This window comes from Pecten maximus, chromosome 5 (genome assembly GCF_902652985.1).
Source record: "Pecten maximus chromosome 5, xPecMax1.1, whole genome shotgun sequence".
Taxonomy (NCBI): Eukaryota; Metazoa; Mollusca; class Bivalvia; order Pectinida; family Pectinidae; genus Pecten; species Pecten maximus.
In genome coordinates this window covers 836812-857322 of record NC_047019.1, presented here as the reverse complement: position 1 = coordinate 857322, position 20511 = coordinate 836812, and the positions used below count along the sequence as shown (strand labels likewise).

The window sequence follows — 20511 nt, the reverse complement described above, 5'->3', positions numbered from 1 at the left end:
TATATATAATGTCTAACAGCCATACATAATGTATATATACTGTATATATAATGTCTAACAGCCAAACATAATGTATATATAATGTATATATAATGTCTATTAGCCATACATAATGTATATATACTGTCTAACAGCCATACATAATGTATATATAATGTCTAACAGCCATACATAATGTATATATAATGTCTAACAGCCATACATAATGTATATATACTGTCTAACAGCCATACATAATGTATATATAATGTCTAACAGCCATACATAATGTATATATAATGTCTAACAGCCATACATAATGTATATATAATGTCTAACAGCCATACATAATGTATATATACTGTCTAACAGCCATACATAATGTATATATACTGTCTAACAGCCATACATAATGTATATATAATGTCTAACAGCCATACATAATGTATATATACTGTCTAACAGCCATACATAATGTATATATAATGTCTAACAGCCATACATAATGTATATATACTGTCTAACAGCCATACATAATGTATATATACTGTATATATAATGTCTAACAGCCATACATAATGTATATATACTGTATATATAATGTCTAACAGCCATACATAATGTATATATAATGTCTAACAGCCATACATAATGTATATATAATGTCTAACAGCCATACATAATGTATATATACTGTCTAACAGCCATACATAATGTATATATACTGTATATATAATGTCTAACAGCCATACATAATGTATATATACTGTATATATAATGTCTAACAGCCATACATAATGTATATATAATGTCTAACAGCCATACATAATGTATATATAATGTCTAACAGCCATACATAATGTATATATAATGTCTAACAGCCATACATAATGTATATATAATGTCTAACAGCCATACATAATGTACATATACTGTATATATAATGTCTAACAGCCATACATAATGTATATATACTGTCTAACAGCCATACATAATGTATATATACTGTATATATAATGTCTAACAGCCATACATAATGTATATATACTGTATATATAATGTCTAACAGCCATACATAATGTATATATAATGTCTAACAGCCATACATAATGTATATATAATGTCTAACAGCCATACATAATGTATATATAATGTCTAACAGCCATACATAATGTATATATAATGTATATATAATGTCTAACAGCCATACATAATGTATATATACTGTATATATAATGTCTAACAGCCATACATAATGTACATATACTGTATATATAATGTCTAACAGCCATACATAATGTATATATACTGTATATATAATGTCTAACAGCCATACATAATGTATATATACTGTATATATAATGTATAACAGCCATACATAATGTATATATACTGTATATATAATGTCTAACAGCCATACATAATGTATATATAATGTCTAACAGCCATACATAATGTATATATACTGTCTAACAGCCATACATAATGTATATATACTGTATATATACTGTCTAACAGCCATACATAATGTATATATACTGTCTAACAGCCATACATAATGTATATATAATGTCTAACAGCCATACATAATGTATATATAATGTCTAACAGCCATACATAATGTATATATACTGTCTAACAGCCATACATAATGTATATATAATGTCTAACAGCCATACATAATGTATATATAATGTCTAACAGCCATACATAATGTATATATACTGTCTAACAGCCATACATAATGTATATATAATGTCTAACAGCCATACATAATGTATATATAATGTCTAACAGCCATACATAATGTATATATACTGTCTAACAGCCATACATAATGTATATATAATGTCTAACAGCCATACATAATGTATATATACTGTCTAACAGCCATACATAATGTATATATAATGTCTAACAGCCATACATAATGTATATATACTGTCTAACAGCCATACATAATGTATATATAATGTCTAACAGCCATACATAATGTATATATAATGTCTAACAGCCATACATAATGTATATATACTGTCTAACAGCCATACATAATGTATATATAATGTCTAACAGCCATACATAATGTATATATAATGTCTAACAGCCATACATAATGTATTAAAAATGTTAACCCCCATACATAATGTTAAAATAATGTCCCAACGCCATACATAAGGATATATAATGTCTAAAAGCCATTTCATAATGTATAATAAAGTTAAACCAAACCCCTAAAAAAATGGAAATCTTTTAAAATTTTGTTTTAACAGCCATACATAATGTATATATTTTTTTTTCTAAAAGCCTCATAATGTTATATAAAACGTAAAAGAGAATTTGGGCTAACAGCCAACATAATGTAATTTTATAATGTCTAACAGCCATACATAAATGTATATTAATGTCTAACAGCCAAAAATTTAAATATATAATGTCTAACCCATACCTAATGTATATTAATGTCTAACAGCCATAAATAAGTATATTACTGAAAATTTTGTCTAACGCCATACATAATGTTTTATTTAAAAACTTTTATTATAAGTCTAAACAGCCATACAAATGTATATATAAAAGTTAACAGCCCTACCCTAAGGGATATAAAATGCTATAATTTATAATGTCTAACAGCCATACATAATGTATATATACTGTATATATAATGTCTAACAGCCATACATAATGTATATATACTGTATATATAATGTCTAACAGCCATACATAATGTATATATAATGTCTAACAGCCATACATAATGTATATATAATGTCTAACAGCCATACATAATGTACATATACTGTATATATAATGTCTAACAGCCATACATAATGTATATATACTGTATATATAATGTCTAACAGCCATACATAATGTATATATAATGTCTAACAGCCATACATAATGTACATATACTGTATATATAATGTCTAACAGCCATACATAATGTATATATACTGTATATATAATGTCTAACAGCCAAACATAATGTATATACAGTCAAACCTGTCTATAACGACCGCCCAAGGGGAGGCAGAAAAATAGTCACTATAGACAGGCTGCCTTTATAGACAGGTCAAAATTATCGCACCAACCAGTTTACGTGAAACTGCCATAAATAAATTGTCATTGAACAGGGCATTCAGAAGACCAGTCAGAAGTTAAATAAATGTATAAACTGTATAAATCTGAAGGGATTAATCTTCAATGATTTTGTAGACCCAAAGACAAAATATAACTCAAAATGGTCTTATGGATACTTTTTTAAAAATACTTTGTTCTCAAATAATGCTAAATGCATTTATCAAATTATCCCCCTTTCTTTCTTAAATAAAGAAAAAGAATACACAATAATTAATTAAATAATTATATTTGTGTTACTACTAATTATTTTGTGATATAGTCTAACTTCTCAAAACCAAAATATTTTTTTTTTCTGACCCAAATTGAAATCCGGATATTTGTGGCAGTTTACGACTTTTTATTAGTATTGACTAATTAAAGATGGCGGCAGTATAAATGCTAGTACGATTAAGAAAGGCATTATTGGCTTTCATGTGAGTAAATCTTGTTGACAGATATGACCAGTGTTTGTTATTGAAGTGACATATCCTAGTTGTAATCACAAAATTAACTGACGGTGTCAAATGAATCCACCAATGCACAGTTGTAATGTAATACCCCAGGCCAGGGCAGCTACAGTAATTATAGGCTAACAGGTGGTAGGGGTCTTTTGTTTATATACTCAGGCCAGGGTTGTGGTGGTCCTTTGTTTGTATAATCAGGCCAGGGTCGATGTGTCTGAATTTTCCGGGGATGTTATGAAGGATGACTGCCAAAGCAGAAGATGGCTGACAGAAATCGGTCGCTATAGAAAACAAATTAGCGACCGCCGTTCCAAAATCACTGGTCATTAGTCACATTAGACAGGTAGTCGCTATACAGACGGTCGTTATATAGTAAAATATCACGGGGAATCTTAAAACCGGTCACTATAGACAGGCAGTCGTTATATACAGGGGGTCGTTAGAGCAGGTTTGACTGTATACTGTATATATATAATGTCTAAAATTGGGTCACGAATTCAGACCGACCTTATATTCCTCACACATCAGACCGACCTTATATTCCTCACACGACTTCAGACCGACCTTATATTCCTCACACGACTTCAGACCGACCTTATATTCCTCACACATCAGACCGACCTTATATTCCTCATACGACTTCAGACCGACCTTATATTCCTCACACATCAGACCGACCTTATATTCATCACACATCAGACCTACCTTATATTCCTCACACGACTTCAGACTGACCTTACATTCCTCACATGACTTCAGACCGACCTCATATTCCTCACACAACTTCAGACCGACCTTATATTCCTTACACGACTTTAGACCGACCTTATATTCATCACACATCAGACCGACCTTATATTCATCACACATCAGACCTACCTTATATTCATCACACATCAGACCGACCTTATATTCCTCACACGACTTCAGACCAACCTGACATTCCTCATAGGACTTCAGACCGACCTTATATTCCTCACACAACTTCAGACCGACCTTATATTCCTCACACGACTTCAGACCGACCTTATATTCCTCACACGACTTCAGACTGACATTATATTCCTCACGTGACTTCAGACCGACCTTATTTTCATCACACATCAGACCGACCTTATATTCATCACACGATTTCAGACCGACCTTATATTCCTCACACGACTTCAGACCGACCTTATATTCCTCACACATCAGACCGACCTTATATTCCTCACACGACTTCAGACCGACCTTATATTCCTCACATGACTTCAGACCGACCTTATATTCCTCACACGACTTCAGACCGACCTTATATTCCTCACATGACTTCAGACCGACCTTATATTCCTCACACATCAGACCGACCTTATATTCCTCACACGACTTCAGACCGACCTGACATTCCTAACATGACTTCAGACTGATCTTACATTCCTCACATGACTTCAGACCGACCTTATATTCCTCACACGACTTCAGACCGACCTTATATTCCTCACACGACTTCAGACCGACCTTATATACCTCACACAACTTCAGACCGACCTTATATTCCTCACACGACTTCAGACCGACCTTATATTCCTCACACAACTTCAGATTGACCTTATATTCCTCACACAACTTCAGACCGACCTTATATTCCTCACACGACTTCAGACCGACCTTATATTCCTCACACGACTTCAGACCAACCTGACATTCCTCACACGACTTCAGACCGACCTTATATTCCTCACACGACTTCAGACTGATCTTACATTCCTCACACGACTTCAGACCGATCTTACATTCCTCACACGACTTCAGACCGACCTTATATTCCTCACACGACTTCAGACCAACCTGACATTCCTCACACGACTTCAGACCGACCTTATATTCCTCACACGACTTCAGACCGACCTGACATTCCTAACAATGACTTCAGACTGATCTTACATTCCTCACATGACTTCAGACCGACCTTATATTCCTCACACGACTTCAGACCGACCTTATATTCCTCACACGACTTCAGACCAACCTGACATTCCTAACATGACTTCAGACCGACCTTATATTCTTCACACGACTTCAGACTGACCTTACATTCCTCATACGACTTCAGACCTACCTTATCTTCATCACACATCAGACCGACCTTATATTCATCACACATCAGACCTACCTTATATTCATCACACATCAGACCGACCTTATATTCCTCACACGACTTCAGACCGACCTTATATTCCTCACACGACTTCAGACCGACCTTATATTCCTCACACGACTTCAGACCAACCTTATATTATCACACATCAGACCGACCCTATATTCCTCACACAACTTCAGACCGACCTTATATTCCTCACACGACTTCAGACCGACCTTATATTCCTCACACGACTTCAGACCGACCTTATATTCCTCACATGATTTCAGACCGACCTTATATTCCTCACACATCAGACCGACCTTATATTCCTCACACGACTTCAGACCGACCTTATATTCCTCATACGACTTCAGACCGACCCTATATTCATCACATATCAGACCGACCTTATATTCCTCATACGACTTCAGACCGACCTTATATTCCTCACACGACTTCAGACCGACCTTATATTCCTCATACGACTTCAGACCGACCTTATATTCCTCACACGACTTCAGACCGACCTTATATTCCTCACACATCAGACCGACCTTATATTCCTCACACGACTTCAGACCGACCTTATATTCCTCACACGACTTCAGACCGACCTTATATTCCTCACACGACTTCAGACTGACCTTACATTCCTCACACGACTTCAGACCGACCTTATATTCCTCACACGACTTCAGACCGACCTTATATTCATCACACATCAGACTGACCTTATATTCCTCACACATCAGACCGACCTTATATTCATCACATATCAGACAGACCTTATATTCATCACATATCAGACCGACCTTATATTCATCACACATCAGACTGACCTTATATTCCTCACACATCAGACCGACCCTATATTCATCACATATCAGACCGACCTTATATTCCTCACACGACTTCAGACCGACCTTATATTCCTCATACGACTTCAGACCGACCTTATATTCCTCACATGACTTCAGACCGACCTTATATTCATCACACATCAGACCGATCTTATATTCATCACACATCAGACCGACCTTATATTCCTCACACGACTTCAGACTGACCTTATATTCCTCACATGACTTCAGACCGACCTTATATTCCTCACACGACTTCAGACCGACCTTATATTCCTCACACATCAGACCGACCTTATATTCCTCACACATCAGACCAACCTTATATTCATCACACTTCAGACCGACCTTATATTCCTCACACGACTTCAGACCGACCTTATATTCCTCACACGACTTCAGACCAACCTTATATTCCTCCCACAGACCTACCTTTAGAGTGCTCTGTTTGAGAGTCCATCACAAGTCGACAATAATTAATTTCTCCAAATTCCTCCAGCTCTTCCTCTAACGTTTCCTCAAATGTTTCGAATGCTACGTTTCTGTTGGTGGAAAATATACAATGTTAATCGCGTTGTAATGGAAAATATACAATGTTAATATTATTGTAATCGAAAATATACAATGGAAATATTGTTGTAGTGGAAAATATACAATGTTAATATTATTGTAAAACACAAGTAAAATGGAATAGTCAGTGGATAATGCCTTGAGGGCTCTGAAACCACACTAAATAGTACACGTGTTGTTTACAGTGAGTAGAAAAGGTCATATTTACAGTAAGTAGAAAAGGTCACAATCTTATAGAATCTTGATGATTAACAAAAACTAAAAATATCTATTGACGATGACAAGAAATTGTGATCCTCACCATTCAGATCTAGATTTGTATAGGGTATAAAACAGTATCCTTCCTCTATAAAAGCTAATTATAGAAGGTAATTACCTGATAAATAGTGTCCTTCCTTCCTCTACAGAGGTTAATTACCAGATAAATAGTGTCCTTCCTTCCTCTACAGAGGTTAATTACCAGATAAATAGTGTCCTTCCTTCCTCTACAGAGGTTAATTACCTGATAAATAGTGTCCTTCCTTCCTCTACACAAGTTAATTACCTGATAAATAGTGTCCTTCCTTCCTCTACACAAGGTAATTACCTGATAAATAGTGTCCTTCCTTCCTCTACAGAGGTTAATTACCAGATAAATAGTGTCCTTCCTTCCTCTACAGAGGTTAATTACCAGATAAATAGTGTCCTTCCTTCCTCTACACAAGTTAATTACCTGATAAATAGTGTCCTTCCTTCCTCTACACAAGTTAATTACCTGATAAATAGTGTCCTTCCTTCCTCTACACAAGTTAATTACCTGATAAATAGTGTCCTTCCTTCCTCTACAGAGGTTAATTACCTGATAAATAGTGTCCTTCCTTCCTCTACAGAGGTTAATTACCAGATAAATAGTGTCCTTCCTTCTTCTACACAAGTTAATTACCAGATAAATAGTGTCCTTCCTCTACATAAGTTAATTACCTGATAAATAGTGTCCTTCCTTCCTCTACACAAGTTAATTACCTGATAAATAGTGTCCTTCCTTCCTCTACAGAGGTTAATTACCAGATGAATAGTGTCCTTCCTTCCTCTACAGAAGTTAATTACCTGATAAATAGTGTCCTTCCTTCTTCTACACAAGTTAATTACCTGATAAATAGTGTCCTTCCTTCCTCTACAGAAGTTAATTACCAGATAAATAGTGTCCTTCCTTCCTCTACAGAGGTTAATTACCAGATAAATAGTGTCCTTCCTTCCTCTACAGAAGTTAATTACCTGATAAATAGTGTCCTTCCTTCCTCTACAGAAGTTAATTACCTGATAAATAGTGTCCTTCCTTCTTCTACACAAGTTAATTACCTGATAAATAGTGTCCTTCCTTCCTCTACAGAGGTTAATTACCAGATAAATAGTGTCCTTCCTTCCTCTACACAAGGCAATTACCTGATAAATAGTGTCCTTCCTTCCTCTACAGAAGTTAATTACCTGATAAATAGTGTCCTTCCTTCCTCTACAGAAGTTAATTACCTGATAAATAGTGTCCTTCCTTCTTCTACACAAGTTAATTACCTGATAAATAGTGTCCTTCCTTCCTCTACAGAGGTTAATTACCAGATAAATAGTGTCCTTCCTTCCTCTACACAAGGCAATTACCTGATAAATAGTGTCCTTCCTTCCTCTACACAAGGCAATTACCTGATAAATAGTGTCCTTCCTTCCTCTACAGAAGTTAATTACCTGATAAATAGTGTCCTTCCTTCTTCTACACAAGTTAATTACCTGATAAATAGTGTCCTTCCTTCCTCTACAGAAGTTAATTACCAGATAAATAGTGTCCTTCCTCTACAGAAGTTAATTACCTGATAAATAGTGTCTTTCCTTCCTCTACACAAGGTAATTACCTGATAAATAGTGTCCTTCCTTCCTCCACATCACTTTTCCGTTTATTCACATTTTTGTCTTCAAGAAAACAAGAAAATTACATACATATTACCATACATTGAAAGCATCTAAATTTAAAGTTCCAATTTCATCACTTCATAAAAGTGTCAGTCAGAAACTGATGAATTGCACACTGCTCCTGTAATAAGCCCAGGGGAATTCTGACGCAGTCAGACTGTTAGTAACTTTTACCCTTACGCAGTACTGTGTATGGAGACATTGATAAGCTTAGTGTCGCATAAATACATCAAAAAAGAATGCAGACATCTGTTCAAGTGAATTCTAACTTCTAATAATAAACACTTAAACAAAACTTTACTTTGTTTCTTTTTCTTTCTTTGATTGTTTGAATCATCAGCCGCATCTTCCTCATCACTTGTTTCTTCTTCTTCGTTCTTTTCATCTGCTTCAGCAAACCCTTCATCATCTGAATTAGATTCAGACTCGTCTTCTTCCTCATTGTCTTCTGAATCTACTACAAATTTATGCACAAGTAAGTTTCATCAAACCACCGCGTGCACTAGATTAATTGCAGTGTTACAATCTACGTTCCATTTTGATCGACAGTGATCTGGACACACCACACCTGACCAAGTTCAACATTTATCAAAGCAAATACAGCCCCTAGACTGACACAAATACAGCACTGACAACGGGAGTTAGAGACAAAGAAAGGGACAGGCAGATATATTCAATACAAGAGGCCCAGAGGGCCTGTATATTTAACCTGGATATTTCAGTAATTATGATTAAACAATTAAGTTATATTACAGATACTTTCTCAGTCTGGGATCAACCACTCAGTATCATGCATTACAATCAACACTTTCCTTAAAATTACATTTAGCTTTCTGGTTCCAAATGATTGACATTTCGATTTCAAAAACAAAGCAAGGAAGCTTTTTATACCCATTATACATGTACTATGATATGACTCTGGTTTCCCTCTACCTCCTTATTTGCTGTGGAAATGTGTTAGATTTGATTTGATGTGATTAATTTAATCCTAAATGACCTTCCCCACTAACAGCAAGCTGTCTGAGATTCACATTGTCCTTGACCTTTGGATCCAAATGACCTTGACCTTTGACCCAGTAACTTTGTTTAAATCTGTCAGTGACCAACTTTGTCATAATGTCATAACAAAATATTCATGAAGGTGAAAACTCTGACATTGACCTACTGACCAAGTGACTTTGTCCATGATTACTGATATACTAAATACTAAAGTTAACAGTAGAGAAGACTTTTTATCCTATTTGCTCCCACCCCTAAGACCCCTAGGGACACAGCCCTTTAATTTCATACATTCAGATCCCTATGTTCTAGTGATGTTCCTTGTCAAGTTTGGTCTAAATTGGCCTAGTAGTTTTGAAGAAGAAGATTAAAACATAAAAAGTTGAAGGACATTAGACGACAGACGATGGCGCTATGGTATAAGCATTTGGCCCCTCGGTGAGCTAAAATCTACACTTCCTTGACTGCATAGCAAGGAAGAAATCTTTATTACCTGATCCCTCTTCCATGCTTTCGCTCTCATCGTTTTCTGTACTAAACGACCCCTCATCAGATGCTGTGTCATCGTCATCGCTGACGGGTTCAATTTTTATTTCCTTTTTTATGTGAGGTTTACTAGTTTCTCTTCTCTCTGCTGCCTGGGACTTGTTAGCCTCCCCTCTGGGCGCTGGCTCCACTTTCCTGGTCTGAGCTGCGATGTATTGGTTCTTTGGCAATGTCCAGTCTACAGCAACAGGACGTCCTAAAACAAATAAATCTACAGGATATAACATGGATCAGGAAAAGAAGAGTGAAAAACAAAATAGGTCACCATCACCTAGTCATGGCTTTAACAGAAGAATAGTAAACAGAACAAGTTTTTATGATCCGCATGGACATATTTTATTGTGTGAGAGTCAGAACTTGTTGATATTTCTACCGCCTTGAGCTCCATTATCCTAGTTCTCATATGTAATCATGGGTCTTGATGTTGTCATGTTAACATACAAGGGTTTGGTTAATTTTGACAAAACATACAAAAAATGAAGGTCCCAGGGGAACACATTCTGAGCTGACTGGATTAAACACAGATTCTATTTTGACCTTGAAATACAAATGGCGGCTGTGAATAGTATCACACAAATATGGTTTAAAAGGAGGCACTTCAAAATGCTTTAATCAGACACTATTAAGAACTCTGAACAAGGCAAGAAGACTGTTTTTTATCAACAAACGCTGTTGTAGAACAGCATAGCTTGTCAATTTGTATGACAGGTGTCGTGGATTTGATGTAGATTTGTATGGCAGGTGTCGTGGATTTGACCTAGATTTGTATGACAGGTGTCGTGGATTTGACCTAGATTTGTATGGCAGGTGTCTTGGATTTGACCTAGATTTGTATGGCGGGTGTCTTGGATTTGACCTAGATTTGTATGGCGGGTGTCGAGGATTTGACCTAGATTTGTATGGCGGGTGTCATGGATTTGACCTAGATTTGTATGGCAGGTGTCATGGATTTGACCTAGATTTGTATGGCAGGTGTCACGGATTTGACCTAGATTTGTATTGCAGGTGTCGTGGATTTGACCTAGATTTGTATGGCAGGTGTCGTGGATTTGACCTAGATTTGTATGGCAGGTGTCGAGGATTTGACCTAGATTTGTATGGCAGGTGTTGAGGATTTGACCTAGATTTGTATGGCGGATGTCGTGGATTTGACCTAGATTTGTATGGTGGGTGTCGCGGATGAAGCAGAGAACACTCACTCTACAGGAACACCTGGTCTTATTCTGTATTTTTCTACGATCTCCATATATATTTTGTTTACTGTTGTTTTACAGTTTACAGTTTACAGTTTACCTAGAATAGGTTTCATGTTATAGTTTACTTACCTAATATAGGTTTCATGTTATAGTTTACTTACCTAATATAGGTTTCATGTTATAGTTTACTTACCTAATATAGGTTTCATGTTATAGTTTACTTACCTAATATAGGCTTCATGTTATAGCTTACTTACCTAATATAGGTTTCATGTTATAGTTTACTACCTAATATAGGCTTCATGTTATAGTTTACTTACCTAATATAGGCTTCATGTTATAGTTTACTTACCTAATATAGGTTTCATGTTATAGTTTACTTACCTAATATAGGCTTCATGTTATAGTTTACTTACCTAATATAGGTTTCATGTTATAGTTTACTTACCTAATATAGGCTTCATGTTATAGTTTACTTACCTAATATAGGCTTCATGTTATAGTTTACTTACCTAATATAGGCTTCATGTTATAGTTTACTTACCTAATATAGGTTTCATGTTCATTCCTTTGATTGCTTGGTCAGCCTCATCTTGTTTCTCAAACTGTACAAACCCAAAACCAAACATCCTGCCATCTGTAACGATAAGTTTGTATCATCACAAACAGTGTATAAATATACGTATCTACAGGTATATCATCATCACAAACATTGTGTAAATATACATACCTACAGGTATATCATCATCACAAACAGTGTATAAATATACATACCTACAGGTATATCATCATCACAAACAGTGTATAAATATACATACCTACAGGTATATCATCATCACAAACAGTGTATAAATATACATACCTACAGGTATATCATCATCACAAACAGTGTATAAATATACATACCTACAGGTATATCATCATCACAAACAGTGTATAAATATACATATCTACAGGTATATCATCATCACAAACATTGTATAAATATACATACCTACAGGTATATCATCATCACAAACAGTGTATAAATATACGTATCTACAGGTATATCATCATCACAAACATTGTATATATATACATACCTACAGGTATATCATCATCACAAACATTGTATATATATACATACCTACAGGTATATCATCATCACAAACAGTGTATAAATATACATACCTACAGGTATATCATCATCACAAACAGTGTATAAATATACATACCTACAGGTATATCATCATCACAAACAGTGTATAAATATACGTATCTACAGGTATATCATCATCACAAACAGTGTATATATATACATACCTACAGGTATACCATCATCACAAACAGTGTATAAATATACATACCTACAGGTATATCATCATCACAAACAGTGTATAAATATACATATCTACAGGTATACCATCATCACAAACAGTGTATAAATATACATATCTACAGGTATACCATCATCACAAACAGTGTATAAATATACATATCTACAGGTATATCATCATCACAAACATTGTATATATATACATACCTACAGGTATATCATCATCACAAACATTGTATATATATACATACCTACAGGTATATCATCATCACAAACAGTGTATAAATATACATACCTACAGGTATATCATCATCACAAACAGTGTATAAATATACATACCTACAGGTATATCATCATCACAAACAGTGTATAAATATACATACCTACAGGTATATCATCATCACAAACAGTGTATAAATATACGTATCTACAGGTATATCATCATCACAAACAGTGTATAAATATACATACCTACAGGTATATCATCATCACAAACATTGTATATATATACATACCTACAGGTATATCATCATCACAAACAGTGTATAAATATACGTATCTACAGGTATATCATCATCACAAACATTGTATAAATATACATACCTACAGGTATATCATCATCACAAACAGTGTATAAATATACGTATCTACAGGTATATCATCATCACAAACAGTGTATAAATATACATACCTACAGGTATATCATCATCACAAACAGTGTATAAATATACATACCTACAGGTATATCATCATCACAAACAGTGTATAAATATACATACCTACAGGTATATCATCATCACAAACAGTGTATAAATATACATACCTACAGGTATATCATCATCACAAACAGTGTATAAATATACATACCTACAGGTATATCATCATCACAAACAGTGTATAAATATACATACCTACAGGTATATCATCATCACAAACAGTGTATAAATATACATACCTACAGGTATATCATCATCACAAACAGTGTATAAATATACATACCTACAGGTATATCATCATCACAAACAGTGTATAAATATACATACCTACAGGTATATCATCATCACAAACAGTGTATAAATATACATACCTACAGGTATATCATCATCACAAACAGTGTATAAATATACATACCTACAGGTATATCATCATCACAAACAGTGTATAAATATACATACCTACAGGTATATCATCATCACAAACAGTGTATAAATATACATACCTACAGGTATATCATCATCACAAACAGTGTATATATATACATACCTACAGGTATATCATCATCACAAACAGTGTATAAATATACATACCTACAGGTATATCATCATCACAAACAGTGTATAAATATACATACCTACAGGTATATCATCATCACAAACAGTGTATAAATATACGTATCTACAGGTATATCATCATCACAAACATTGTATAAATATACATACCTACAGGTATATCATCATCACAAACAGTGTATATATATACATACCTACAGGTATATCATCATCACAAACAGTGTATAAATATACATACCTACAGGTATATCATCATCACAAACAGTGTATAAATATACATACCTACAGGTATATCATCATCACAAACAGTGTATATATATACATACCTACAGGTATATCATCATCACAAACAGTGTATAAATATACATACCTACAGGTATATCATCATCACAAACAGTGTATAAATATACATACCTACAGGTATATCATCATCACAAACAGTGTATAAATATACATACCTACAGGTATATCATCATCACAAATAGTGTATAAATATACATACCTACAGGTATATCATCATCACAAACATTGTATAAATATACGTATCTACAGGTATATCATCATCACAAACAGTGTATAAATATACATACCTACAGGTATATCATCATCACAAACAGTGTATAAATATACATACCTACAGGTATATCATCATCACAAACAGTGTATAAATATACATACCTACAGGTATATCATCATCACAAACAGTGTATAAATATACATACCTACAGGTATATCATCATCACAAACAGTGTATAAATATACATATCTACAGGTATATCATCGATCTTACTTCAACTGGGAAATCACAGCATAATTATACTAAATCAAAGGGCATAATTATACCAAATCACAGGGCATATTTATACTAAATCAGAGGGCATAATTATACCAAATCACAGAGCATAATTATACCAAATCAAAGGGCATATTTATACCAAATCACAGAGCATAATTATACCAAATCACAGGGCATATTTATACTAAATCAGAGGGCATATTTATACCAAATCACAGAGCATAATTATACCAAATCACAAGGCATATTTATACTAAATCAGAGGGCTTAATTATACCAACTTACGGAGCATATTTAAACCAAATCACAGGGCATGTTTATACCAAATCACAGAGCATATTTAAACCAAATCAGAGCATAATTATACCAAATAACGAAGCATATTTAAACAAAATCACAGAGCATAATTATACCAAATTACGGAGCATAGTTATACGAAATCACAGGACATATTTATACCAAATTACGGAGCATAGTTATACGAAATCACAGGACCTATCTATACCAAATTACGGAGCATAGTTATACGAAATCTCAGGGCATATCTTTACCAAATAAAGGAGCATATTTAAACCAAATTACGAAGCATAATTATACCCTAACAAGCAGCACACACTATTTGTGATGGGGAGTTAGATATAGTACATGAAAAATTAAGAATTTAAGCTGTTTCCTCTAAACATGCAAAAGAGATTGTTTAAAGTGGGACATCTCACACCCAGGGCATGAGAGGTGGAATCCTGTTTTAACCCAAAACATTTTAACAAATCATTTATTAAGTTTCTTTCTTAAAACAAAGAAATATCAATTGGTAAGCCAATACTAACTCCTACCAATTTACACTACAGCTATCAATGCTATATTGTTATGTTCTAACATTAAACTTTTACCTGGCTTTAAAGGAATCTTGACTTCTGTGATGTCGCCAAACTTTTCAAAATATTCACGCAATTTATCCTCTGTACACTGAAAGAAATGTCAATATATCAAATCAATTTCATTGTAAAATTAAAAATAGTCAAATTTATTAACAATTTATGGTTCATTCAGACATTGAAAAGTGCTCAAATTTCAGAGCTGCATTATGAAATGTCCTGGAAATTTGAAATTTTGCTACTAAATGTGCTGGCAATATTGTGACATTAGTCCTCTAAAGTGAGTCATTGATGTGTATACATACAGTACCAATACTGACATATAGTCCTCTATAGTGATTGATGTGTGTACATACAGTACCAATACTGACATATAGTCCTCTATAGTGAGTGTACATACAGTACCAATACTGACATATAGTCCTCTATAGTGAGTGATGAGTATACATACAGTACCAATACTGACATATAGTCCTCTATAGTGAGTGTACATACAGTACCAATACTGACATATAGTCCTCTATAGTGAGTGATGAGTGTACATACAGTACCAATACTGACATATAGTCCTCTATAGTGAGTGATGTGTATACATACAGTACCAATACTGACATATAGTGCTCTATAGTGAGTGTACATACAGTACCAATACTGACATATAGTCCTCTATAGTGAGTGTACATACAGTACCAATACTGACATATAGTCCTCTATAGTGAGTGATGAGTATACATACAGTACCAATACAGATATATAGTCCTCTATAGTGAGTGTACATACAGTACCAATACTGACATATAGTCCTCTATAGTGAGTGATGTGTGTACATACAGTACCAATACTGACATATAGTCCTCTATAGTGAGTGTACATACAGTACCAATACTGACATATAGTCCTCTATAGTGAGTGTACATACAGTACCAATACTGACATATAGTCCTCTATAGTGATTGATGAGTGTACATACAGTACCAATACTGACATATAGTCCTCTATAGTGAGTGATGTGTGTACATACAGTACCAATACTGACATATAGTCCTCTATAGTGAGTGATGTGTGTACATACAGTACCAATACTGACATATAGTCCTCTATAGTGAGTGTACATACAGTACCAATACTGACATATAGTCCTCTATAGTGAGTGTACATACAGTACCAATACTGACATATAGTCCTCTATAGTGAGTGATGAGTGTACATACAGTACCAATACTGACATATAGTCCTCTATAGTGAGTGTACATACAGTACCAATACTGACATATAGTCCTCTATAGTGATTGATGTGTGTACATACAGTACCAATACTGACATATAGTCCTCTATAGTGAGTGTACATACAGTACCAATACTGACATATAGTCCTCTACTAGTGATTGATGAGTACATACAGTACCAATACTGACATATAGTCCTCTATAGTGAGTGATGTGTACATACAGTACCAATACTGACATATAGTCCTCTATAGTGAGTGATGAGTATACATACAGTACCAATACTGACATATAGTCCTCTATAGTGAGTGTACATACAGTACCAATACTGACATATAGTCCTCTATAGTGAGTGTACATACAGTACCAATACTGACATATAGTCCTCTATAGTGAGTGTACATACAGTACCAATACTGACATATAGTCCTCTATAGTGAGTGTACATACAGTACCAATACTGACATATAGTCCTCTATAGTGAGTGTACATACAGTACCAATACTTACTTTAAAAGATAGGTTTCTAACAATGATTCGACATTGTTTTAATTCTTTCTGGGAAACAACTTTGAAGTCGTCCTTCTGACATCTGGCAGACAATGTGTAACCTGTTGTAACAAATTTAAAACCATTTCAAATCTACCATGTACTGTGTTTAATTTCAGCATATGAAATGTCTCTCCAAGTTTACCTTTACTATAATATATCAAGATTTTAAATCCAACAAAATAAAGTACGCCCCCAAAGTAGTACTATATTGATTAAAGAAATGTCTATACACCAAACAAGATGAAATCCCTGTGACCAAACCATTCACATTTTTGAGTATTATTTCGTTATTTGAATGACCAAACCATTGAGAATTTTGAGTATTATTTCGTTATTTGAGTTAATGTACATGTTTTAAATCCCACCCAAAAGTGATTTACTGTTTACAAATTTATGTGGTTTTAAAATTGAATGCTTTTACTTCATTGTTAAATCTGGGTGATTTTCATATTTTCCTTTTCTGAACTGTTTTAACTTGTTAACAACAAGCTTGATTCATTAAAGAAAACAAAAATATAATTTGTTGAAACTTTTTGATTTGATAAAATTCTTCATTGCACTCACATAAACTAGACAATGAATAATTTAATGTAACCAACAAATACCTTCTTTGCCAGAACTTGACTCTAGTTTCCTCTGTCCAGCTTTCGTGTCTCGGATAGATTTGAACCTCATCAGCGCTGTAGGCTGTTCACAGTTTCTCAAAGGAAACTCCAACTTGCTGACGTTTTTGACGTTTCTAATAACAACACACGATAATTAATGATTAAATAAAATCATATCTAAATATAGAAATTCTGGACAAAAACTCCAGTGACTTTAGTAGGCCATTACTAATTTGTGTGTTTGTTTTAATCTTGGAAAATATAGCTTTACAAATATACGTAGTCACAATAATCAAACATTTCACCAATATGACATTTTATTTATGTGAGGATTGAATCTTGCCCTAGTCAATTTCATAGGGTGATGAACCCAGTCTAAATACAAATTTATCTATATTTTGCTCACTGCCATGTGAATCTGCAGGAAGATAATTTTTCTATTTCCTTAAATGAAATAGAAAAGATATGATAAAGGTATACATATAAGATATATGAAAGGAGGTGGTGCATAGGAGGGCTAAATCGGCCCATGGCGATTTTTTTCCCGGAAACATATTTTTGTCAAAAGCATAATATCCCCGATTATGTGGGAGGAATTAATTTCCATTCCTCAATGTATATATTCTTTTTTTGGTGATTTCATTATTTCCCCATCTAACTGCATAAGAAGCTAATGTTTTGACCACTAATTATTATAAAACACATTTTTATTTCCTATTTGTGAAACAAATTCACCCCATTTGTTTAAGGTTTAATTTTGTATATGAATCATCATGCTCCGTGACACTAAAATTAAATTTCAGCCTAATTTGATGTCTTCTTTGTGAAAATCATTGTTTTTAACTTTTCATTTAAAGTCTAATACCACAAAGTTATTAATGGAGTACTATCAAAATTTCCGGTTAGAAATAATCTATGGATATTCATAAACATTAAATGAAACAAATTTATTTGGTGAATTACTGGATATGCCAAGATTTTATTATGTTAAATGCATACACCCCCAATTTTGGACAACATATCAAAGTACCGAAAGTACTGAAAAATAGAGGCAAATGCTAAAAATCCAACAAAAATAACAATGCAACCAGACTTTACTGCTTGTGTCAGACAGGGTGCTCCTTTTTAACCCTTGGGTTTTTAATACAATTTACTTCATGACCTTTCTTTGTAAGCAAAAATCTTTTGTTATCCAGTAATTTTTGATGATTTTTTTTGGTAGTGTATCAAGATTAATATGCAAATATGTTTTTTAAAAGCAAAATTTGATAGTACTCCAACGATTATTACATTTTATCTACTTAACAAATAAAAGAAAATTTCAAGAAGGTAATTTTTTTACTGATAATTTTGTTAAAAAAGCTGTAATTACACTTTCTATTATACAAATTCATACTAAACACACATGTTTTTATAAAATATAACATCACATGAGACTATCAATGCAATATGAAATTTATCAAGTACTTTTGTACGAGAAATATACTGAATTTAAAAGGGAGGGTACACATTTTTTACAGAAATCATGTTAGGTGGCGCTGCGTATACAGCATTTGCCAATTTTCGTTTTAGTGTCTAAAATGACATGTATTTGGTAAAAGTCTATCATAATATCATGCATAAAATAATATTCGGCCGTGGGCCGCCATGCACCACCTCCGTTTTATGTCAATCAAACATCTATCTGTAAATTTTCAAATTCTTAGGTCAACAGTCACTAATTGAAAAAAAAATACCTGTACTTAATAGAGTTTTGAATTTTCAACTGCAGACCTTGTTTTTCTTTTTAGATATTCCAGAACTTTTCCAACTGGATTTCAGTTTTCAGGTGAGGGAATTCTAAACCTAATAGGGTTATTTTTAATGCTGTTTTGTCATATTATGTTGAACCATGCCTGACGCCAATTATATTGCATTTTACACTTTGGTTTGTTTTGTTTAATGTCCTATTAAGAGCCAGGGTCATGTAAGGATTTTGGAGGTGGAGGAAAGCCGGAGTACCCGGAGAAAAACCACCGGCCTACGGTCAGTACCTGGCAACTGCCCCACGTAGGTTT

General features: G+C 33.9%; 1 protein-coding gene across 2 annotated transcripts in view; it reads right to left on the bottom strand.

The window, feature by feature from the left end:
• LOC117326789 (RNA-binding protein 28-like) overlaps positions 1–20511 on the bottom strand; it is a 37310-nt gene that overhangs the window by 9627 nt on the left and 7172 nt on the right. The window contains exons 5-12 of one of the 2 annotated variants that reach the window (XM_033883513.1): positions 18455–18588; positions 17808–17908; positions 16088–16163; positions 12342–12434; positions 10549–10797; positions 9358–9513; positions 8999–9056; positions 6981–7090 (exon numbers count right to left, since the gene is read on the bottom strand). In XM_033883513.1, coding sequence (XP_033739404.1) covers positions 6981–7090; positions 8999–9056; positions 9358–9513; positions 10549–10797; positions 12342–12434; positions 16088–16163; positions 17808–17908; positions 18455–18588 — 977 coding nt within the window. The remainder of the gene's footprint in view (positions 1–6980; positions 7091–8998; positions 9057–9357; positions 9514–10548; positions 10798–12341; positions 12435–16087; positions 16164–17807; positions 17909–18454; positions 18589–20511) is intronic. The other variant, XM_033883514.1, reaches the window with a different exon arrangement.